General features: G+C 36.1%; 1 protein-coding gene across 2 annotated transcripts in view; it reads left to right on the plus strand.

Moving 5' to 3' along the window:
* Positions 1-26,020, plus strand: part of Gpm6a (glycoprotein M6A) — a 239,798-nt gene that overhangs the window by 199,374 nt on the left and 14,404 nt on the right. For both annotated transcript variants that reach the window (XM_042700864.1, XM_042700855.1), the window contains exons 2-3: positions 5,489-5,681; positions 16,930-17,086. In XM_042700864.1, the coding sequence (XP_042556798.1) occupies positions 5,489-5,681; positions 16,930-17,086 (350 nt within the window). The remainder of the gene's footprint in view (positions 1-5,488; positions 5,682-16,929; positions 17,087-26,020) is intronic.

Raw genomic sequence — 26,020 nt, forward strand, 5'->3', positions numbered from 1 at the left:
GTTGCTTTGTATGTCCCTCCCCACGGTATAACCCCTGCTTTCACTGTATTTGATGTCGGTATAATTTGTGGAGGGGAAGGGGAAAAACAAATCGTTTAAATAGATACAGGTGGACCCATTGCAACAATGAGATGTACAAGTCGTTATGTCGAAAACGAACTTCACAACTTTGGTGGGGGGGGGGGGGGCGGGGAGGATTGGGGGGGCGCGAGGGGGGGGGGGAGGCTAGGAAGGGATGGGAAGGGGAAACAAAGGAGGAGGCTACAATGCTTGGTAAGAAATGTAGTCATTATCTTGCCCATGTAATTGTAACCCCTCTGTACAGTATTTTCACAATAATAAAAAAAAAGAAGCAGAGGGAGGAGGGGGAGGAGCCACGCACTGATGGATCACATGGATAATCTTAGTTACTCTAGTGGCTGAGACCAAGAGGATTACAATTTGAAAACAGCCAGTCAGTATGATTCTCTCTCCAAGTAACTTGTGAGATGCTGGTTGGGTGCATGGCCGAAGTAGAGTATCAGCTGTGTGCAGTCAAGCTGAGCGAGAGCACCAGGCCCTGAGTTCAAACCTCTGTACTGGCGTGCTAGCGCGCGGGCTCGCGCACGCACGCGCGCGCGCACACACACACACACACACACACACACACACACACACACACTAGAAAGGTACAAAAGATGAAAGCAATAAAGGACAAAATTTTCACAGATAGTGTAATTATAAAAATTAATAAAAAATGATCCATTAACTCATAACAACTGAATAGAAAAGAATTTTAAACTTTTTGATATGAAAGGAGTTAAAGATATTAATAATAAATTAATTATATCTTATTAAAAATAATTAGAAACCAGACTCTTGCCTGGAAACCTAGCTATTCAGGAGGCTCAGATCTGAGGATCACGGCTCCAAGGCAGCCTGGGCAAGAAAGTCTGTGATGTGAGATCCTTATCTCTAAGAAACTAATCAGAAAAAGCAAGAAACGGTGCAATTGCTCAAATGGTAGAGGGCTAACCTTGAGTATAAACTAAGCTGAGGGACAGGGCGCCCAGGCTGTTTCAATTTTCCCTGAATGTTTTTAATAATAGCACAAAATAGTACAAAATAGTACCAAAATGCATATTCTCACTAAATATTGGGCAAATGTTAATATTTCAGAGCATGTTGAATAATACCAAACTTTAAATATTTGTTTTCCTCTTAACACAAAAGGCATTGTTTTATTTCACTTGAGACAATAGATCTGACACTGACTATAAGAATTGCTTCTGAGTATACATATGTCTATAATATTCCAATTCTGCCTCATTATTTGATCCCGAAGCAAAGCTTTATTTGCAAATTAATGGCCCTATTCTCATAACTCCTAGCATTGAAAATGGTTTCTGTGCAAAGTGATCTTCACTGTTTCTATAGAGATTATCTGAAGAAAGGTATTTTTCTCCAGGGCCAGCACTCTACTTGTGCTGTCTTCAGTAATATTCATTTAATAAGGTTGTTTTTTTTTTTTTTAATTGCACTTTCTGTTCGGTAAAAACGTGATGATGGAGGACAGAGAATCCTTACCCTTAAAGAGTGGCTGTTGAGAGTGCTTCCTGGTCCAGGGATATGGTTGCTATAGCAACTCTCCTGCTCTGCCAAGGCTGCTTTTCACTGTGGGTGGAAAGAAGCTCCCCTGCCAGCCACTATGTGGGATTCTGGCAGCTGGAGAGAATACTGAAATGATATGATTCGTCTCCATATGGAAGTTCAGAGAGTTTTCTTCTAAATCCAGTAGGAACTCAAGTCAGACTCCTAGGAATAAGAGGGTTATTTGGAACATAGTCCATTAACAAGTACCTGATGAGATCAAGATTGTTTTTGTTTTCTTTGTATTAAAGTTTTGCAGAGAGGATCAGGTTTTAAACTGAATTTGTTCTAGCCTTACCTCACTGGCATACTGGCTTAGAGAAAATTGTGTTTGTCAGTAAAAACAATATAAGGAATTTAAATAGTAACATTATAGGAAGCATTGAAATAGTTTCATTTAATTTGGAGATTTTTAACTCATTTGGAAATGCATTTACCTCAGACTTGTCCATTTTCCCTTATTGGAATTTATGTCAAAATTCATTTATTGGAATTTCCTTAATGAGAATTTATATTATGTTCTAAATTTAAAAATTGCTACTCCATTAAATATATATTTAATCTTCCAATACTATGGGTTTTATTATTTCTTGAGGATATAGAGCTTAGCATAGAACATAATATTGCTTATCTAAAGCACAATAAAAGTGTGAATTAAGCACAAACTGACTCTGAATTAGAACCGCAAGTCTGCAGTGGTAGTGCGTTATAATCTCTTGATTATCATTTTATCTTCTCTGGATCTATTCTTACTATTTTTTTAATCTTTATTTAACTGTATTTTTTTAAACTTAAAGCCAAAGGAGGAGGTAACAATGCTTGATAGGAAATGTACTCATTATCTTGCCCATGTAATTGTAACCCCTCTGTACAGTATGTTCACAAAAAATAAAAATAAAAATTTAAAAAACATAAAAAATAAAAAAAGGAAATGTACTCATTATCTTGCCCATGTAATTGTAACCCCTGTATGGTATTTTCACAATAATAAGTGTAATAAATAAATAAGACCCAACAAACATAATTTGGTGTTTAGACATTCTTTTCTTATTTGAGCTTATTCTACTTGAAAGAATTTTGCTGAATATGTTTATCTGTTTTAGACATCTCAAACACGATGGCTGCAAAAGAAATCTTCCACAACTGTATCAAGTGTTTTTTTTTTTGTTTTTTTTTGTTAAGGTACTTTCAAGGTGTATTAAGTGTTTTGAGATTAGCACAGGAACCAAATCACAGAGAAGTGGGATTTGAAATTCTTTTTGAGTCAAAGGAGTTTTTCTTTGGTTTCTTTCAAATTTATCTTTAACTCATATCTTGTTAAACAATTAGCAAGAGGAGAATTTTAGATCTTTAAAGAGAATAGTTCAAAGGTTTCTCTGCCACCCTGTTAATCTCTATTTAAAACTGTGTTCAATGACATTCAAATACTACACACACTGGTCTCAACCATCTGCTTATGAAAATTTTTTTCCAACTATATGAAGTTTCAAGCTGTTATAACCTTTTCTACTTTCCCACGTGTGTGTGTGTGTGTGTGTGTGTGTGTGTGTGTGTGTCCTGAAGGCATGTTCAGGAAATGATTTTTGTTGTATGAGCAAGAGCTATAAAAGCAGGGAGGTGTTCAGATTCCCTTCATAACATCCTCTGGGCTATAATTCTCTAGAAACCAGTTCAATGAGAAATATTAAAATAGCAATCTAGCTCAATCTGTGGATATAGTCACTTCACACAGGAACTTTGCAATTATCTCTTGCCATATATATGTATATATGTTCTCTATATATGTTCTCCATATAACATATATAGAGCATAAGTATATATATCCACTTATATATGGCTGAATTTTGAAATTCAATATACTCTCAAATCTGAAACCTTTCTGAGTCTTGATACTGCCAGTAGTAAATCCCATACCTGATCTCATGTGATAGATCACAGAATGATGACATGCTAAAATATTTTATAAATTTGCCTTCAGTTGATATACTGAAATATATGTATACATAATACATAAATGATTTTGTGTTTAGATATCAGTCCTTCCTCAAGGTATCTCCTTATGTATTTGCAAATATTGCACAGCAGAATCAAGTCTGGAACATCGAACCCAAGCATTTTGAAGTAGTCATGTTCTATTCTTAAATATCTTCTAAATAAAGCATCCATATATCTAATTATGAGTGGCCTAAATTCCATAATCGCAATCCACTTTTAAACCTCAATTGTTTTTTCTGAAAAAAAATTACAGGAAAATTATTTAGCTTTGTTGGGGTGGGAGACAGGACATTGTGTTGACCAGGTGAGATTTGAACCAGAAATTTGAAAAGGAAGAAAAGTTGGAAGGAATCTCTAGTGTACGAACATGAGTTGAGAAGATAGAAGATGGAGGCAATCTCTTGGAAACTAGGATTATCTTTGCAGGTTAACTTGTAAACCTTCTTACCTGACTCATAATAGTTCATCAGTATTCCTTACTACAAAACACATGAATATTGTCACCCATGGCATTCTACTGTCTCAGACTAAATACCAAAAGCTATCTTTCAATAGAGATATATGTGATGGAACTTCAAAAAGAAAAAGTGGCTTCTTTGATCAAAAATTTTTGACAACCCTATACCAGTAGAATAATTATTCTTAATAATAGTTAAGGTGGTGTCTAGTAATGGTAAGTAACATTTATTGCAGTCATTATACTAAAAACTATTTTTTACATATGAGCTCATTTAGTCTCACAGGAACCATTATGGAAGTAATTCCCTTGTGTAATTCTCATGAACTATAGAAACAAATCAAAATTACATTATGAGTCACTATATAAAGAGCATTTAAACTAAAATGATTCCCCTTTCCATAGGCAGTAATTCAGATATTGTCTGTTCCATTCTCTTCCATGTTTACAATCTGCTGGTCAAAAACAGTCATAACTAGTATATGTCTGGGACAAGCAGAAAAGGTCAAAAGCTATGAACATATGACCAGATAAGATGATGTTAAGCGAAATGAACCCCAAGAGAGGGACACAAGTGGTTTTTTCTTTCTTGCTATTGTTTCTAACGTATTTATAAGGTACCATGTGATTTTTTTTTGATCTTTGTATGTTCCTCCACGGTATAACCCCTGTTCTCACTGTATTTGATGTTGGTGCCTGCATCTTGTATATACACTTCTCTAATTTGGGGAAGGGAAGGGAAAAAAACAACATGCTTAAATAGGGATACAGGTGGACCCATTGTAACAATGAGATGTACAAGACACTGTGTTGAAAAACGAACTTTACAATTTAGGTGCGGGTTGTGGAGGTGGTAGGGAAGGGATGGTAGGGGAAAAACAAAGGAGAGGGCAACAATGCTCCATAGGAAATGTACTCATTGCCTTGCTCATGTAACTGTAACACCTCTATACAATATTTTTACAATAATAAACATATTAAAAACAATAAGTTGAGTTTAGAAGGCATTAGTAGGTTTCAAATTGTTGAAACACACAGTCATAGAGATTCCATTGAAATAAAAAAACAAGCATAGAAAATTTATAGAGTAGCGTACATTTTAATGTGGTAAGATTATCATAGGAAATCTTGATAACAAAGGAATACCTGTGTGGATTTGAGAGTGAAAGTGGAAATTCTCAGCCATGAGTAGCATCTCCTCTTGGAGGAAGGGTTATAATATAAGGAACCTGATCATTACACCCACTAGGATGTTCTAAAATTTGATTTAAATGTTTGAACTAGTGTCCGCTGTCAATACAAACATGATTTCCTGTAATGCTGAATGGGGAAAAAAAAACTTTGTTACTTAAATCAACCCCAAATATGAAAAGTTCACTTGTTTTGTTTTCTCTTCATTTCCTACAGGGTGTTTTGAGTGCTGTATTAAATGCTTGGGAGGGATTCCCTACGCATCACTGATCGCCACCATCTTGCTCTATGCTGGGGTTGCCCTGTTCTGTGGCTGTGGTCATGAAGCACTTTCTGGAACCGTCAACATTCTGCAAACCTACTTTGAGATGGCAAGAACTGCTGGAGATACACTGGATGTTTTCACCATGTAAGTCATTCTAGTATAGCATCTCAAAGAGCCTGTGGTTGTATACTTTCCTGTGTAAATAAGTGTCTACAGTTAAGTGTAGTGATAATGTACATCAGAACAAACTCTCTCTAGCAATACAGGCACTTCACATAGGGTCAGAGGCCAAAGTAACCTGCGCTGAATCTAGAATAGAAAGACTAGAGAACAGGAGCCCTAAAAATCTAGACTGTACTATGAATTCTAGGATCACCCAATGCCCAAGCTTGTTCCGACCTTAAAAAAAAAATCCTAACTCTGGCTATAGGCATAGAATCTGACTTCCTGTGCTATGTAGAAAACAGTATGAGGATCAGGAAAGATTTTTAAAGTCTCTGGTAAAGGTATGAATCATAAGAAGATATGCAACAGTTTTAGAAGTTTCAGTTATGCTTTTCTGCTCTAAGACATAAAATTAAGACTTTTTTTTTGGTCATGGGGCTTGAACTCTGGGCCTGAATACTGTCCCTCAGCTCTTCATCTCAAGTCTAATGCTCTACCACTTGAGCCACTGCTCCACTTCTGGTTTTCTGAGTGGTTTTATTGGAGATAAGAGTGTCACGAACTTTCCTGCCAGGGCTGGCTTTGAACCACGATCCTCACATCTTAGCCTCCTGAGTAGCTAGGATTACAGGCGTGAGCCACCAGCTCCCGGCTAAGACTATATTTAAGAAAAATGGCTCCAAAGAAAAAAGAAAGACAACTCCAATTGATTGTTAGTGCATGTTTGTTGTTTCAGTTCAGTCCCTTACTACTTGTTATCAAATTAAATAAATTTATTTCCTATTATCTGTTTAGTTGTCCATGCTCATAATTGGAAAATAACTGTGTATTGTAGATTATTTTGGAGAGGGAAAACTCAACTACTATTTGTTTCAAGAACCATTAGTTTTGTTAATCATTCAACTCCTCAATTCATTATTACATTTATTTCATGGTATTATGTATTTCATGTTCCTTATTTGGTCATTTTCCTGCATACACACTTTTTCTGCAAAGAGATAATTGTAGGTTTAAACCTTGGTCTTTATCTAAATTTTCCTAATAGCTTTGCTTTTCACTCATATCTTACCAAATAAAATAAGTTGATCACACTTCAGATATATGCAGATAGGATGCTATTGTCTTGATATAATTATAACTCTCAGACAAGACTTAGTCAGCCTGCATAGGTTCCTAGGTAGAGAAAAAATGTTCTCCAAGTATAAAATAAAAATATATAATATTGCTAAATTTCTTGTATATAAGTTATAGATCAATTAACTGGAACAAGATAGTTTAATAAAGTATATTTATTATTTTATTAATTAAAGTTAGCAATGCTCTATGAAAATGAAAAAAGTGAAATTTTTAATTTCTAACAAATCCTCAACAAACAATTCTTTATTTTAGGGCCAAAGGGAACATATCCCCAGATAAAAAGCATGGCAGGAGGCTGGGAAGGTGGCTCAAGTAGTAGAGCATTAACCTTGAGCTGAAGAGCTCAGGGACAGCCCCCAGGCCCAGAGTTCAGGCCCCACAACCACCACCACCACCAACAACAACAACAAAGGCATAGCAGAATATTTGGGACCAACAATATTTATGATCATTTAAAATATGCTGAGATTTCAAACAATTGAGTAATAATTTTAATAAAAAGGAATAAGATGACTATAATTATATTCAATGTAAACAAAAGAAATATAATGAGGATAATGTTGTTAGACTTAGAAAACCTAAATATTTTTTTCAAACCCCTACTATAGTGACCAGAAGATGTGAGGATTTACAAAGAAATTATCAAAAAAGAGTCCATAAATATGAATTGCTGGAGTATCACTAATGTCACTAAAAAGGGAAATAAATAATTAGCATCAAGTTAGAAGCTGTATATTTCATGCTGCAAAATTACTGTATAAATTTATTCTAAAATTTGATTTATCCATTAAATTAAATCATTTAAGTCCCAGTGTAGTTTATTGATTTATATTAGATCAAATGTAAGGGCATACATTAAACCAAAATTTAATAACTGTCAATGTTTTTGATTCAAATGGCCATGAATCAATCTTTAAGTTTATAATGGATATTCATCATTTGGAATGCCATCTAAGTTCTCTGAGCATTTCTGGGTTATTGCTAGTTAGTTTGAAGAGTTTTAGGAAGAGGATTGCATGGTTATATTTTAATGTGAGAAAAATGACATTTTCTTGTTAGTTATAGCACAGCCTATCCTGGACAAAATATGTTCTCACTGTTCATTATTTTAAGCTACCACAGATGTCTTAAAATCTACAGATTCTCTATATTTAGTCTATATTCAAATTGCAAAATTTAGTTACAGAAGTTTAAAAGGAATCATAAACATAATAAAATGAATTCATACATCTATTGTCCAACTGTCAGATCATATATTTGAGACTTATATGTCAAACTAATACATAACAGAATGATACAATAGTTCTGGAGGCACCAAGAGACAGCTGAGAACTGATTGGAGATCACACGTGTTATAGGATACTTTTACCTTTGTTCTATCTATGAACAACTAAATGTGAAGCCAAGACAGCATGTTTGGAATAGAAAGAATACCATTTTCCTTGGGGGAAAAATCAATACCAAATTTATTTTTCTTTTAACGGCTCAAATTCCTTAAATATCTTTTACAGACCTTGTAGACATATCAAATGGAATAAATCCCTCTTTCTGCCAACAGATATATTATGAAAATATTGAAGGAAGATATGACAATAGATAGCATAGATGTCTCAGTGTGGCTAATGCCATTTGACAAATTCAAAGTTTGTAGAAAGGTTTAGAGGTGGGAGTGATTCCCTGGGCAAGGATGTATCAGAGATATTGAAAAGATGAAGAAGAAAGGGAATAGGTAAGGCGATGTGAGGCAGTGGAGATCGAAGACTATGCTTGAAGGTGATATTGCTTACTTGGAAGTAAGTATGAGAAGGTATGTGTAAGAGTGACTGAGGAGAAAAGACTTGGATCATTTTAGGAACTTACGGAGATTCTTCCTTGCTTCATCCATAGTTTGATGACTCAACCAAATCAAGTATTCTTCCATTCTATACTTAGAAAGAAAAAGAAGCTGGCTTATTGGGTGGGTGAACTAAAAGAAAATGTCTCTAGACTTGGCACTTGTACCAGTGGAGATAACTTCTCAGTTATTCTCCATAGCTGGGACCACAAATCCCCCCTGTCCTCCTCTCTTCCTCTCTGCCTCATCTTATATACCTACAAATAAACTGACAGAGACAATACCTTCAACTCTAAAGAGAAGCACATGTATTTCTTTGACATAGTTTACAATTGATTTTCATCCTTATGAAAACTGTACTTCAGAAAGGCCATGCCATTCTAAATGTCATCAGCATCCATATGAGAGACGATCTGAAATCACTAGGTTCTACAGTCCTTCTTGATGTTACCTAATAAATGATTGTCACAATGCCCTCGATAGGTGAAGACCTCCCCAGAGAGAGAGGGGGGGAGGAGAGTTAGAGAGAGAAAGAGAAAAGGAGGGAGGGAGGGAAGGAGGGAGGGAGGGAGAGAGGAGAGAGACACAGAGACACAGAGGGCAGACAGACAGAGGGACAGAAGGACAGAGGGACAGAGACAGACAGAATTTCTCAGAGATTTTGGAACCTTTGGACAGAAATTTCAGTTTTCTCTGAATGCCCTCATCTAGTTGGTTTCTAAGAGCTTTTTATCTCAAACTACAAATTTATTTTCTCAAACCCAGGTCCATTGTCAGATGCAATCTTGTCATAAAGAGTAACATCATGCCCTGCTCCTTTTAGGCAACATTACTACACTCTAAACACTCTTCTATGGGGTTAACAACTACTAAAGCTCACTCAACATTGGAAATAGTTCATAAATCTAACACTTTCCATACTCCCTGATAAGAAAAAAATGTCTACTTTGCCATCTAGACTTTCTTATCTAAGAAATTTTAGCAAAGGGTTGTTATTGAATTTCATAACTGTTATGTGACAATGTGAGAAAGAAGGAAGATAAACATTTTACCAGCAAAGTAGATTCATACAAAAAAATGTGAGGACTAGTTAGAAAATTGGGTATCAAAAGATGATCCAAACAAGTAAGACCTCAGCATCCTGAGTAACCCTTCTGAGGTCTAAGGAAAGGTCACTCTTACCTCCTATAATTTATTCAATAGCAGTGGTATTGGGCTTTGAAAAATTAAAACAAATATCCATTTATGCTATTTATTTTCAGACTAACGACATTTTAATTTCAAAAAGTCTTAACTGTGATTTCAGTTCCCTCTATTAAAATCTGGAGTTCTCCAGATCGTGATTTCTTTAATATTCCAACACAAAAAGCACCTAATATGCTCAGATAAAATAAGTTGATTGGCTTTACTCTCTAGTAACTTCATGTATGGACAAATATTTTAGTTTTCTTGTAATTCATCTTTATTCCTTGGAAGTTAATGAAATGAGTAAGTGTTAGCTGTAGTTTTATGGATGAGAATGAGAAAGGAAATCACCCTAACAAGGCTTACAGGCTGACAGGAACCATAGCAGTGTGTAGACAATCTAAACTGATCTAGAATGTTGTTAAGAGATTATTGATTAATTCTGTAAAGAAAACACAGTTCAATTTATAGTTAGAATTTATATTAGAAAACCATTTTATTTAATATGGTTTGACCTTTGAAATAATTAATCAAATGAAGTAATTCAGCCAGGCTAGTATCTGTTGTTTTTAAAGAAGAGGCCAAGTAAGAACCACACCACCCCACACCACAGGTAAAGGGTCCGTTCATTCATCATAACGGCTGGCACCAGGGCATGTTGGAACTCTACACAGCTGGGAAAGATCCTGGGAAAAAGAGGGTGACCGGCCCTGGGCTAGGCCTCATCTAGGGTAGGGGTGCTGGGAAAGATGTGGCCACATGGAATCCAGATGTGATCTCAGCGGATGCAGATGTGACCTCTTCCAGTTGTGCCACTGGGTGGAGACTTGGCAGCGAGGAGGGCAGAGTCAGCTTTCCATCCAGGAGTAGACCTTAAAGGATCCCTCAAATCAGTGTTTAAAAGAAAAACATACTAAACTCAGGTTGGGTGCCTGTAATCCTAGCTGAGATCTGAGACGATTGTGGTTCAAAGCCAGCCCAGGCAAAAAAGTCCATGAGACTCTTATCTCTAATCAACCACTTCCAGAAAACTGGAAGAGGTGCTATGGCTCAAGTTACAAAGAGCTAGTCTTGAGCTAAAGAGCTCAGGGACAGTGCCCAGGACCAGAATTCAAGCCTCAAGACAACAACAACAACAGCAGCAACAACAACAGCAACAAAGCTGCCCTCTAATTTAGAGCATCAACAACAAAACTAAATACCTAAACCACCGGGGTTCAAATAGATAGCCTACAATCTGGGTTTGTTCCATATAGGCTCAGCCTTTTTCTAGATAGCTTAAACAAATTATTTAACAATGATGCCTACTTCTAAGGAATTTGATATGGATCCAGATGGTTCAAAACAAGGACACATGACTTTTATAGACTAAGCAATATACAATAATTGACATTATGATGTTGATAGTGATGATAAGGCTGGTTATAATGGTGAGATGGTATCATTCTTGAAGCTGGATCACAATTTTAATATCCATTATCATGTTTCCTAATCCTTGTTTGTCTGCCTGGATATACTTGTCAGAGTTCTCCACTTGTGATACTGTTGAACTGGGGAAGAGAATTCAGCAGAAGTAAACATATGAGTAAGTTTCAGACCTGAAAGATAATTTCTGTTCTCTTTTCCAACACTCAAAAACACAATAATTCAGAAATTTTAGGAAGTATCTATAAATAGGGGCATGATATTTTCTTTCAAAGGGTATTTTTAAAGCTGATCAGTAGAAGAAGGAAACTATTCTAGATTTTTAATGGTGAAAGAAATTGTCGAAAGAGTTTAAGTGGAGTATTAAGACTTTTGAGAAGTCAAATTTTCTACAAAGGACGTGGATCACTTTAGCATGAAATAAGTTGCCTGGTTATAAGGTGTCTAGACACAGGTGATAATGAACTTTAAATTCTGAGATACTTTTAATCTGTAACTCATTTAGTCATATTAATTAAAGAACAGTTTCTGTTGCAACAGTGCACGTTTCACTAATTGGGTTGTAGTGAATATCAAGTATAAAATATATTTTCAACTACAATAATTTGCTCTATTTCTACAATATTTCTATGTCAAATGTATACTTTTGTCTGGTTACTCTTTCATTAAACTCTTTTGTTGGACAAAATATTAGGTTAGAACATTGCAAATCGCAGGACTAGTCTTTAAGACCACATCACAAAGCAAGAAAATTTCATAGTCCATACACGGACACACAAAAATGTGAGAACAAAGCGCCATCCACATCATACTAAGCAGACAGAATCAGTGTCATTCAACTTTAACGAAGTTCTGGGATGTATTGGGCTTAACAAATTGTGAGGGTGCAAACATTACAATGATTACTACTGTCTGTCGTTGGCATTATGCATGCTAAAAATAAATACCCATGGGAGGGAAGAAAAGAAGGGAAAGTGATTCAAGTGGATGAAAGTACTCATAAGTACAAAATTATATTTTTTGTAGTTTTACTAAAACACTTGCAAAGTGATGTGCATTACAAACATAAATTAATGTACAAAACTGGAAGCAAATAAAAATTAAAATTTCACATATTATAGGGAAAGAATATATTCTCAGCCAGACACCTGTAATCCTAGCTACTTAGGAGATTGAGATCTGAGGATCATGGTTCAAAGCCATCCTGGGCAGGAAAGTTTGTGAGACTTTTATCTCCAATAAAACCACCAGAAAACTAGAAGTGGTGATGTAGCTCAAGTGGAAGAGCACTAGCCTTGAGCTGAAGAGCTGAGGGACAGCACCCAGGCCCAGAGTTCAAGCCCCATGACTGACAAAAAAAGTATATTCTCAATGTAAGAAATCATAAAAGGAATATTTTTTTTATTTCCCCCATAAAATTAAAATTTGACATACTGACGGGTTAAACAACATTTAAATGTACATTAAAATAGAGAATAATTGAAAGCTTACATGATATTAATTCTTCATTTTGATAAAGACTGATGGTACAATAGCAAAATATTATGATTAAAAAAGGTAAAATATAAAAGCAATTATACCTATTTTAGTATACACTTTCTGGACACTTCAAATATTTTCTTAAGAATTTATCATAGGGAAACAAACTAGACTGAAAATAAAGATTGGCTAAATCCTTATCATCATGCCATTTGTAATTCTGATGCATTCACTTCCTATTGCTGCATAAAACAACCAATTACCACATCTTAATGTCTTTAACACTAAGAAGTACATTATCTTACAGATTTGGAAGTCAGAAATCTGAAATAGGTCTTACTATGTTTACTGAAATAAGCTGAAATCAAGGTATTAGCAGAACTATGTTCCATCTGAATAGAAGAGAATCCATGCACTTGCACTTAACCCAAATTTCAAAAGCCACTTGCATTCTTTGGCTAATTGTCAAAGCCAGCAGTGTGGCATCTTCGTCTCTCTATACTTGATCATGATCTTTTCATGACCTCTCTTTCATTTTTAAAAACCATTGCAACTACCTCGGACTCACCCACATATAATCCATTATAACTTTTCACCTCAAGATTTTTTGTTAATCAAAGTTGTCGAGTCCCTTTCATTATATAAAGCAATTTATTAATGGGTGCTCGATTTGGGCTGCAGACATTACTGGAGCCCATATTGGTAAAATGAATCTTTAAATGAAAGTGTCTCCCAAAAATCTTACTGAGAATATAATAGTTAAAAGTATGTAGAATATAGTGACTAAAGTGGGGATTGAAAAGTTTCATATAATAACTTTCTGAAATTAAATATATTTATATTTATAAATACAATTGGAATACAATCTCTGAATACTGTTTACTTATCATTATTTGTGCAATGATCATGACCTACTGTTTAATCAGTAAAATAGGTATATACACAAATACTGAGAAGTTTGGAAAGGAGGTCAGGTAGGTACCTGAGAAGTCATGGGTATGTTATTATTTTGGAAAGCCAAAGTAGTGAAATAGAGGCAAAACTTACTCTTGATCTGATCTTAGGGTTGAGACTTAAGTTCATCATCTGAAGGTTATTAACATATCATATCAGTATATCATTGATAAAACCAACATTTGTTTCATCAATACTTGGATTTTAATGCAGTAAAAACTGGTTTCAGCTTTTCAACTTCCTGATCTTTAAGAAAGTAAATAGAATTTTAATCCAAGGTTGTGATCATTTGTTAGGAAATCAATACATAACTAGACCAATTTATAACAATACTTACTGCAAGATATTCTTGAAGTGTTTGGGTTAAATCTCAAAGAGGCAAAACCAAAAGGCATATGAATGTTGCAACTGACATCAACTGACATCAGCTGATGTCAGTTAAACTTTGTTAAACTTAACGTGCACATTCATTTCAGCCAAATGAAACATTAATTTGGAAGAAATAATGGCAGCAAGATGGTGAAATAGTATGTCCTTGCCCTAGGTCCCACATGGAAATAATAATTTGACAATGATCAGCAAACCAAAACATCTTCGTGAGATTTCCAGAATCCACCTAAGAGATGGGAAAAGTATAGCTTCACAAAAAAAGCTGAAAATAGTTACATTGAAATAGAAGTACAATCTCAACCCACATCAGCCTTAAGCCAGCAGAGTTCATTACAAGAATAGGTGGTTCCTTTTCATGACTTCTGTCTTGAAGGAAAAGATTGGATCATGTATCCAGTATTCTGGCACTTGAGAAAACTGCCCATAGTATTGTTATTTTTCATTCTGACAATAAAGAAAAAATACATTGGGCCACATTGTAGGCCAAATAACCATAAAGGACAAATAAGTAATATTCCATCCCAAAGCACTTGGAACATTTACCAAGATATAAAATATAGTAGATCACAAAACAAGATTTCACAAGCTTAAAATGATTAAGAAAAATTGAATTCATGCCAACATAAGCCCATCTTTAATAACATTCTGAAGATGAAAAATGTTTAGAATTTAGAGACAAACTCATCTAAAGAGGCAAAACATTTCCATGTGAAAACCAGAAGACCGTGCTGAAAAAAGTTACAGAAAGTGCAATCCTAAGGAAAAAAAATCATGTCCATGAACTTAATGTTGCTAAGTTAAAATGTCATATAATCCAAAGGATTTACGGATCAATTCACTTTTTTTGAAAACCCGAATTCAATTTTACAGAAGTAGAGAAGTGTTCAGTCATAAAATTCATTTAAAAAATTACAAAATCTCTGAAAAGCAAAATAGTATTTATCGACAAGGAGAATAAAGTGGAGACCTCCCTCACACATCTTTATTTCCAAACAAGAAAGCTTATGTAATCAATACAGACTGGTATTGGCCAAACACACACACCACACACGCACACACACACACACACACACACATGCACACACACACACACACGCACACACACACACACACAAGCATAAACCAATGGAACACAATAGAATGCCTAGGAATAAGCACACACACAAACAGTCAAGTCATTTTCATTGAAGGTTGCAAGATGATCTCTTCCATCTTACTTGAGCTATTTATGTTAAAACATGGAAATAAAAATTTGAGGAAATACCTCACTGTAATGTTCATTGCTGCATATTTCATTATGCAAGATGTTAAAACAGTCAAAATACCTGTTGATGGATAGGTGGGCTACAATTACATTGATTTATAGATGCAGCGGAATATTATTTGGGCATCAAAAAATGAAAACCCCATTACATGTTATACCTTGAATAAACCTGAATGACTTTATGCTGAGTAAAACAAACCAGTCAGCAGAGGCACAATGACAGCATTTATATGGGAAATCTAGCATAGTGACCCTCATAGAAATGAAAAGTGGAATGGTGATTAGGCCAGGTATACATGAGGGAAAGGAAGAGTGTTGTGCAACAGTGTGGTTTCGGGCTTGTAATATGAAAAGGTTTTACTAATAGTGTAGGTGTACTTACAAATCGACAAGCGGGTAAATCTTATGGCTTACCTTGTAATGAATTGAATTTAAGGATTAAGTAGTAGCAACCATTTTCCTGCATTTTAAAATTTGCTGTTTTTCTAAATCAGAAGAGATATCTGACAACATAGCATTAGTATCAATCCACTACCACTTCATCCTACTGAGAGATGCATACTATGCATTAAGCAGTGTCAGGATTGGTTTCAAGTAGCTTTTCTTCACATTCAAATACACACACAGTTATAAACACACACACACACACACACACACCACAGTGACACTTTCTTGACACTATAATAAAAAATTACCACAAACCAGGCAAACGAAACAAATGAGGCGATGAGCTTGTGGATATGTTATCCATGTTATTATAGATAACATTTATATTTGGCTCAGTTATTAGCATTAATATATCTATACATAAGCAAATAAGTATAAATTGATGAATTAATTTAAAATTGTATTTGCTCTGAGTTGGTGAAGCCAGGCTCCTGGAACTGAGTTATCAGCAGAGCTGAACTTCAGCTGAGACTTAGGGCGGATCCTGATCTTTGCCTTGTGTGGCACAGGGGGTTCAATCTTCCCTTGGCTTGTAGACACATCCTTCTAATCTAATTAATCTTCATCAGACTGTCTTCTCTTCTGTATATCATCCTCATGTATTCTGTCTCCCACATGAAGATGTATGATTGACTGGCACTAGAAATGGGGAATAATAATATAGTTGTGCAGTGTGTGAGATATTGGTAATGAATGCTAATGGTTATAAAGTTTCTTTGCTGATGAAAAATATTGCTTGTGGTCAATGAATAAAGGCAAATACAATAAAAAAAACCCACTGAGTTTCATACTTCCAATAGGAAAATTGTATTATGCATGAGTTATAGTCTATGCGTTGGAAGAGAAGAAGAAACCTATAGTCATGAAAACCTCCAATCCAATGCCTACAAATATTAAAAGTGACCAAATGAAATGCATATGTACATGCATATGTTAGAAATGGGAACAAGAATGTTTGAAAGCCCAACCTCCATTAGGAACATACAGTTTCTACAACTTGCATTTCTGACGATCCTTAAGGACGTGATCATCCATTTCTGTGAACGTACAATAATTTAAAAGTGCCTAAAATAAAGCATTGTCCTTTCTCCCCCTCGCCCCATCTCCCCCAGGATTGACATCTTTAAATACGTGATCTACGGCATCGCAGCTGCTTTCTTCGTGTATGGCATTCTGCTGATGGTGGAAGGCTTCTTCACAACCGGCGCCATCAAAGATCTCTATGGCGATTTCAAAATCACCACCTGTGGTAGATGCGTGAGTGCCTGGGTAGGTTGTCTCCCCGCGAGTTCAATCGAGTTCCCTTCGGTGCACCACGAGCTCTTTACATTCCTCCACCAAGAGCTCAAGGATTCTTTAATCCAGCGGGATTGCCTTCTGTGGTGGTTATCACCACGCATTGACAAAATCAGTTCCAAGTTAAGAAGATGCTTCAAGGAAACTCAGTTTTATGTTTTTTATTCATACATTTCAAAAATTGTCCTTCAGTAGTTGTACAAAGGGGGATTTCTATTCCACCTGTCAGTTTATGAGTATAAAGCATCCACATTCATATCACCCCTACTGTCATTCTCAAATTTAAATTCCAAGTTGCATGCAGCACAAGGAAATCGATTTTGCTTCTACAGGCAACAGAATTGTCTATTGGTTTGTGATTATTTATGTCAAAAGGCTTTGGAGGTTCTCATAAGAAATGATACCAAAATCCACTCTCAGTTTGAAAGGTGGGATTTTGTTCTGCCTCTCTTTGAATACAACTCTGTGTTTTTAAATGTAAAAATAGAGTTAATTTCTCTTTTCTCCTGATTTATGATGAAGATCTTATTGAATCTGGTCCTCAGCCCTTTTTGTTTAATATGATACTAAGTGATTAATCAAATTTTATTCATATGCTAGAATTAGTGCAATGCAAAAAAAATGTTAAATACCAATTTGGTGAATATTGAGAATGATATGGCTGAAAATATTGTCACATGTTTTAGGCAGAACAGTTTCATAGCAATGAAATATTGAACCTTACATTGACCTGATTTTCTCTTTGCTAGGCTATCGAAGAACTTACATTTAATTATAGCATATAATTAGTATATAATGTTTTTTATATAAGTATGCTGTCTCTAATAAGGAATGATGTAAATTGGCCCAATCTCACAGAAAAGTTGAAAACTACCCATGAATGAACAGTTTTCCTCATTAGCTAGCAGAAGATGCCAGGGTGCTGCTCTGTGTTATCGGATAAAATAATTTTCCCCAGTTCTGGGTATCTATTGTTAATGGAATAATTTCTCACAGAACTCATCTTTTTCTAATTTGGACATCATTTATTACAGCACACACAGAGAAAACATGCACATATTCAAACAAACGAGAATAATGTGACCAAAGAGTTCTAACCTGGGCCTCATCACCTAAATTCTTTGGACTCATATCAAATCCAAGATTTAGAGAAGATTCTGATACATAAGAAAATGTTAGCTTAATGAACAAGTACATGCCTTAAGTTCGTTCTCAGTCATCCCTGGGGCCATTTCTCTAGCAAAGAGTCAATTCAGTTAATGAAGAGCTTTTCCTTATAGTTTGGATAGCAGCACGGAAATGTCGTTTGGGAGCTTTTAGATAGTCACTGAACCTCCCTGCAGTCACAGCTTGCTTAAGATCGTCTCCAAAGCTTTTCCACCTCAGAGTCCATGACACTACAGAAGTGAACTGGTAAGAGTGAAGGAGAGTGGGCAAGGTGGCTCAGTGGTAGAGCGCTTGCCTCGTGTGCATGAGGCCCTGGGTTCGATTCCTCAACACCACATAAGCAGAAAAAGCCGGAAGGGGCACTGTGGCTCAAGTGGTAGAGCGCTAGCCTTGAGCTGAAGAGCTGAAGGACAGAACCCAGGCCCAGAGTTCAGGCCCCACGGAAGTGGGGGGGGGGTGTCTATGAACACATTTCTACTCTCAGGATGGCTCTTTTGCCAGGACAATTGCAGTCAGTGTTTCACTCAGAATTGTAAATACAGTTCATAGCAAAAATCACCACAGAAGAAAATGCCTTTACATGTCTAGTTGATTATCTGTCAGCCATCCAGACATCTTAAAGGCATTTCATATATATCTATATGTGTGTGTGTGTGTGTATAAATACACACACACACACACACACACACACACACATATAATATGAGCCACTTTTTGTTATAATAGTAACGATTGTGTCACCCATTCCCACCCAAGAGACCAGAAGGTTGGCAGCAGCTGCGTGGGCTCTTCTAGTGGCTATGCAGCAGGGAGTCGGCCCACCAAGATGCCCCCACCCACTCCCTTAACACCCCCTCTGCCACCTGGGAATGAGCAGAAGTTAGACGGAAGGAGAATCTGCAATATCCTCAACGCCGACGGACAGCAGTGCCGAGGGGAGGGCCTCTCACGCATGCTCCGTGCACCCCAACACTGCAGGACAACTCCAGGGCCTGAGTCCACGGTAGAGGCTGTAGTTAGCTTTGTGGAGCCCTGAGAGACTTCTCCATACCCTTGCTTGTCACCTTGGCCTCAGAGTCACTGGCATCAAAAAGAGAAAAGTTCATTTTCTACCCACTTAGGGTACATGTTTTCTTTCCTGAATAGCCTGTTCCTTTGTATTTCCTTTCAGAAATACACCCATCATACTGGCCTAGCATGGTTGGCCTCATTTTTTGCTTCCTTACTTTTTTTTTCTGCTAGTCCCGGGGCTTGAACTCAGGGCCTGGGTACTGTTGCTGAGTTTCTTTTGCTCAAGACTAGCACTCTATCTCTTGAGCCACAGCACCCCTTGCAGCTTTTTCTGTTTATGTGGTACTGAGGAATCAAACCCAGGGCTTCATGCATGCTAGGCAAGCACTCTACCACTAAGCCACCTTCCCAGTTCAGCTTGCTTACTTTTGTAATGACCTTGTCTTCAAATAAGGCTACTTTCTGAGATAGTACAGGTACGATGCAGTTCAACCCATAAACCATGTCTTATTATGCAGACAGCATCATGCCATACATAGTTTAAAAGTAACAAAATGAAGCAGTTACTTTTATTAGTATATGTGGAAAACTATATTCTGCTTGAGTTTATCTAACTACTATGTAAACTCTAGTATCATTTTATTTTCATAGATAAGGAATCTTCTGCTTATACAACACCAGCAGTGACTTGCCCTGGTAATTGGTGGATGATGAAACCAAGTTTGACTTGAAACATCTGTCACATAGTTCCTACCACCATTTTCCCGATCAGGATTTGCTTCACAATTTTGTGATTTATTTAGGCTAATAAGACAAACCTGCTTCTTTAGGGATTTTTTTTTCTTGTACCTCCCAGCCACTTTCTTTTTTGCATCTTAGTAAGATTATACACTAGGAACTAGAAAGTTCCATTGCTGAGAAGCTGCCATTTTAATCTTTTCTCATCCACAATCATAAATTGACTCTTTTACCAATACAAGGATTATCTGCAGAACATGGAAGACCTTAACATTCTAAGATCTCTCTCTTGATGACTACCTGTAGGAAATCTCACTGTATATTCATAAACAAAGTTGTCATCAAGGAACACTGCATTCTAGACTGTCCCTAACATTTAGTCTTAAAAAATTAACACACCTACAAACCAATAAACAATTTCAACCCAGACTGCCAAGACTGCCTGCAAATAAGACCTTACCTTTCTTTCACATACACCAAATCAAACATGAAGACACTGCTGTTCCATTAGGATAATAAAATGGGGAGGAGGGATAGAGACTGTTTCACAAAGGGTGATAATATTAAAAGTTGTTACAAAAAGTGTGAATTAAAGCTGAGTGCCTGTAATCCTAGCTACTCAGGAGGCTGAGATCTGATGTGCAGGGTTTGAAACTAGCCCAGTCAGGAAAGTCTGTGAGAATCTTATCTCCAATAAACTCCTCAGAAAAAGCCAGAAATGGCACTGTGGCTCAAGTGGTAGAGCACTAGATTTGAGCACAGAGAGGCTCAGGAACAGCAGGTCCAGAGTTCAAGCCCAGGATCAAAAAATTTAATTTTTTTTTAAAAAAAGTGTTAATTGAGGAAGAAAGAACCAAGATTTTATATGGTATAAGTAACTGAAGTAGATCTCACATATGGCTCAAAACTGAACCCAATAAATACAAGAACAGATGAACCTCATTCTTTTTTTTTTTAAAATTTTATTTTATTTTACTTGAGAACATACTGTACAGAGGGGTTACAATTACATGGGCAGGATAATGCATACATTTCTTACCAAGCATTGCAGCCTCCTCCTTTGTTTACCCTTCACCTCCCTTCCCAGCCTCCCCCCTCCCTCCCACCCAATCATACCCCCCCCCCCCACCGACATTGTAAAGCTGGTTTTGACATGACATTTTGTACTTCTCATTGTTGCAACAGGTCCACCTGAATCCTTAAACGACTTGTTTGTCCCCATCTCCTCCACATGTTATACTGACATCAAATATAGTGAAAGCGGGGGTTACACTGTGGGGGAGGGACATACAAAGCAACAAAGAAATAATCTTATAAATGCGTTAGAAACACATGCATGAAAGAAACAAAAACATTAAAATACATATTTGAAGTTTCGTTTTCCTAACATCACATTATCTGACTTTTTCTGCTTGACTCATACCTATACTAGATATTGCAAATAAGGGAAACCATGGGACCTATGTTTCTTTGGGCCTGGCTTACTTCACTTAATATAATTTTTTCCAAGCCTTTCCATTTCCTAACAAATGGGGAAATGTCATTCTTTCTGATGGAGGCATAGAATTCCATTGTGTATATATACCACATCTTCTTGATCCATTCATCTACTGAGGGGCATCTGGGTTGGCAGATGAACCTCATTCTAATGGATGATATATTAAGCATCTGACACACAAACATTAAGAAGAAATAAATGGAAATTTTCATTCTTTTCCTTTTCTAATGACAAAATTAGATAGAATGTTTTGGTTAGTCCTTTGAGGTGATATTGATGAAGCAAAGATAAAGCATTACAAAATATAAAGCTTTTGTGTTAGCCAGCATTTTTTTATTCTTATTATTCAAGTTACAATATAGTCCTTGCCAAACATTATTTAAGAAAAATCTTTCATACCCAGTGGCATTTTAATTTTCCTTAGATGTATCTACATATCAGATCCACTGTCTTATCATATATCATACTTAATATTTATCTTATTTTTTAAAATAAGCTTTTTATTGTGAGAATACTGTACAGAGGAGGGGTTACAGTTACATGAGCAAGGTAATGAATACATTTCCTGTCAAGTATTGTTGACTCCTCCTTTGTTTTTCCCCTACCATCCCTTCCCTCCCATCTCTACAACTACACTCCCCCAAACCCCGCCTAAATTGTAAAGTTCATATTTTGACATAATGTCTTGTACATCTCATTGTTGTAGTGGCTCAACTTGTATCCCTGTTTAAATGATGTTTTTTATTTATTTTTATAATCCTAAAGTAACTTTTAAAATAAATATTTCAATTTGAAATAGTATTACAGAAAGGTAAAGATGGATTACAGTTCCTATATTTACAAACCCAGTTTCCTCTCTTTTCAATATTTTACATTATATGGTACACTTGTCGAATTTAATGAGCCAATATTTATATATTATTATTAATTGAAGTCCAGGCTTTACTTATTTTCTTTTTACTTAGTCCAGTGTTTACTTTTTTTCTATTTCAGTGTTCTATTCAGAAGTTAGCCTGTAGGCTGTGCACTTTTGATATTTTCTAAGATGGTCCTTGCTTGTGATGACCTTGACTTTTGAGTATTAGCCAGCCATTTTGTAAATGAGTTTTATTGTAATTTATAAGTTATACTTCTCATGATTAGACTTAGGTAGATCTTGAGTTATGGGGATGAGATTACAGAAAGAGATAATCTTATAAATGTGTTAGAAACAAATGCATGAAAGGAAAAAAACATTAAAATACATATCTAAGGATTCATTTTCCTAACATCACATTATCTGACCTTTTCCGCTTGACTCATACATATACTAGATATTGCAAATAAGGGAAACCATAGGACCTATGTTTCTTTGGGCCTGGCTTACTTCACTTAATATAATTTTTTCCAAGTTTTTCCATTTCCTAACAAAAGGGGCAATGTCATTCTTTCTGAGGGAGGCACAGAATTCCATTGTGTATATATACCACATTTTCTTGATCCATTCATCTACTGAGGGGCATCTGGGCTGGTTCCATATCTTAGCTATGGTAAATAATGCTGCAATAAACATAGTTGTGCTGGTAGCTTTAGTGTGGTCTTGTTTGTAAACATTTGGGTAAATGCCCAAAAGTGGGATTGCTGGGTCATAGGGGAGCTCTATGTGAAGTTTTTTGAGGAACCTCCATACTGCTTTCCAAAGTGGTTGAACAAGTTCACAATACCACCAACAATGAAGTAAGGTTCCCTTCTATCCACATCCCCTCCAGCATCTGTTGTTGTTAGAGTTCTTGATTTCTGCCATTCTAACTGGAGTGAGGTGGTATCTCAATGTTGTTTTGATTTGCATTTCTTTTATGGCTAGGAATGTTGAGCATTAATAAATGTCTTTTTCATCACATCAAGGGTATCTAAAATACTTTTATTTAAAAAGAAAAGAAAAGCAAAAATGTTCCATGAGACTTTATCTAAATTCAGTTTCTGCTAAGCAAAATAGTTCTGTTGGAAAATAGCCATATTGAACTTATTAGAAGGCCCACTAGGGAAATTTGAATGGAATTTCCCACAAAACTAAACAAAATCATTAAGAGATTCATCAATCTCACTTCCGTGTATTTATCCAGAATGTTTGCAATCATTGTATAGATACAGGAGCCAAATTATGCAGCTCACCTGTAGCCATCAATGGATGAATAGATAAGAAAAATCTCAGCTTTGTTTTCCTTTTACTGACTGATTGAATTGGATTGGATTAAATACTATTCAGCCTTTAAAAAGAAAAAACATGAAAAGTATTTGGTACAACATGAATGGCCCTGTAGAACATGATGCGAGGTGAATTAAAGGTGCAAAGGAAAATGCTGCATGTTCTCACATATACCATTTGGTAAACAGAGTAAATCACAGGCTATTGTACATATCAAAAGCACTGAGAATGAATTTAAAATTACCTCACCACAAAATGATTGACATTTGAGGTGATGAATATGCTAACAAGCCTGATTCAAATATTATACAATGTATTATATTAAAACTGTACTTCGTTAGGCCAGAGATGTGGTTAAACATTGAACAATGTTAATCTCCATAGCAAATAGAACTCTACTTTTTAATAGTGCCACCTTTGATCCACAAATTGGCTTATGTTCAGGAGCCCAATTATCCATTATTTTAGCTAGTGGAACAATATTACCATGTTTTTCTGGATTATCATCTCATTTGTAAAAATAATGCAAGTACCATACAGTAGAAGCTGAAAGTGAAGATAAAGGAAAGCCACACACCAAGTATGAGATCTTTCTCATCCTCAGTCAGATGCTCTTACTTACTATGGGGTGCCCATTAGATCACCCTAAGAGGTTTTCAAATAATGATGTAATTGGCACAGGAAAGGCCTAAAATCTTTCTTTCCAATTCCTTGCCTGACTGGAGAATACATAGGAGAAGCTTCCTTTCTGTGAGCATCTGTCAGTAAAAATTGGTGATCAGAGGATCTTTAAACTGAGCTGTTTTTGCTTTTGTTAAAAATGTAAAGACGTTAGGCTGAGCGCCCGTGGCTCACGCTTGTAATCCTAGCTATTCAGGAGGCTGAGATCTGAGGATCATGGTTCAAAGCAAGCCAAGGCAGGAAAGGCTGTGAGATTCTTATCTCCAATCAACCACTTAGAAAACCGGAAGTGGCGCTGTGGCCCAAGGGGTAGAGTGATCGTCTGGAGCTGAAGAGCGCAGGACAGCGCCCAATCCCAGAGTTCAAGCCCCACCACGACCGACAAAAAAAAAAAAAAAAAAGGAAGATATTTGTTAAGATGCTCTTACAGTAAAATCCTGAGTAGACCAATAAGCTTTCAATCCATTTCAAATGAGAAGATACTGTGGGGTAACTCCTTTGCACAATTATTTAAATATAACAAAACCTAATATATGTTATTGTCAAATATAGGGTTCTGGGCTAAGATTTTTGGAAACCATTTTTATATTCATACCTGAGAAAGGGAACTTACAAAAATAATTCAGTGAGTGGTTGTTTTTTATTCCAGCAGTTAGGAAATTAATTCCTACACTCAGAGCTTATTTGGAGTCAGTCAGCTGGATTGTTTTCATCATTGTTGCTGCCTTCAAATCACACACACCTACTAAGGTTCCATAGCAACTCACTGGCGAATGTGTGATGTTCTTCGATCCTAAATACGTTTAGGGGAGTTTATATGAAGAAAAGAATTACCTGTTACAAGTTATATTCAAGTAAAACACAATGGAGTCTTTCTAGCTGCATAATCAAGGAACAATAATACATGGTCTTCACCCAAAGTATATGGAAGCCTTGCCTCTTGTAGTTCTATTGAAATTTTTGTAGTAAATTTCTAAGCTTGATTCAAATATCCAAGATGACACTAAAACTGTAATTATATATCATGTCAAATAAACTATCTATCACAATTACATTCAGTTAAGGCCAACATATGGTAGGCACTCAACAAATTTATTTTTAGTAAGAAAAAAAAAAAACTGAAGAACAATGGTGACAAGAGATTTTTGTTTGGACAGCGAGGTGCATGTCCTGATGAAAAGATGCAAACGAAAATAGATCTTTATCTCTTACATATTCGAAACAAAACACAAATTATGGAATATAACTTGCACAACAGAATGAATTATTTTGTTAGATGTGATGCTTTTGCCATTGGTAATCTGTTCATCCCTGTTTTGAGGCTTACCACAGCTTTCTTCCCTTGCCTGGACTCTGAAAAATGTGATATGAGAGGATAGGAAAGTTGTTGAGCAGACAGCAACTCTTAGCTGACCCCGCCCTCCATCACACAACTCAGTGAGCCTCATTGATGAATGAACCTTTCCAAGAAGGAGAGAGGAGAAAGACCCATGGGAAAAATTGTTGGTTTTCTTCTAGTAGATAACAACAAATGGTTAAACAATGGCTCACGTGTGTTTCAAGACCCACCCTTGGCTACATTCCCACATAGAATGAATCATTAAAATATACACAAAGTGTTCTTAAT

The sequence above is a fragment of the Dipodomys spectabilis genome, unplaced genomic scaffold (assembly GCF_019054845.1).
Source record: "Dipodomys spectabilis isolate Male_0828 unplaced genomic scaffold, ASM1905484v1 ptg000009l, whole genome shotgun sequence".
NCBI lineage: Eukaryota > Metazoa > Chordata > Mammalia > Rodentia > Heteromyidae > Dipodomys > Dipodomys spectabilis.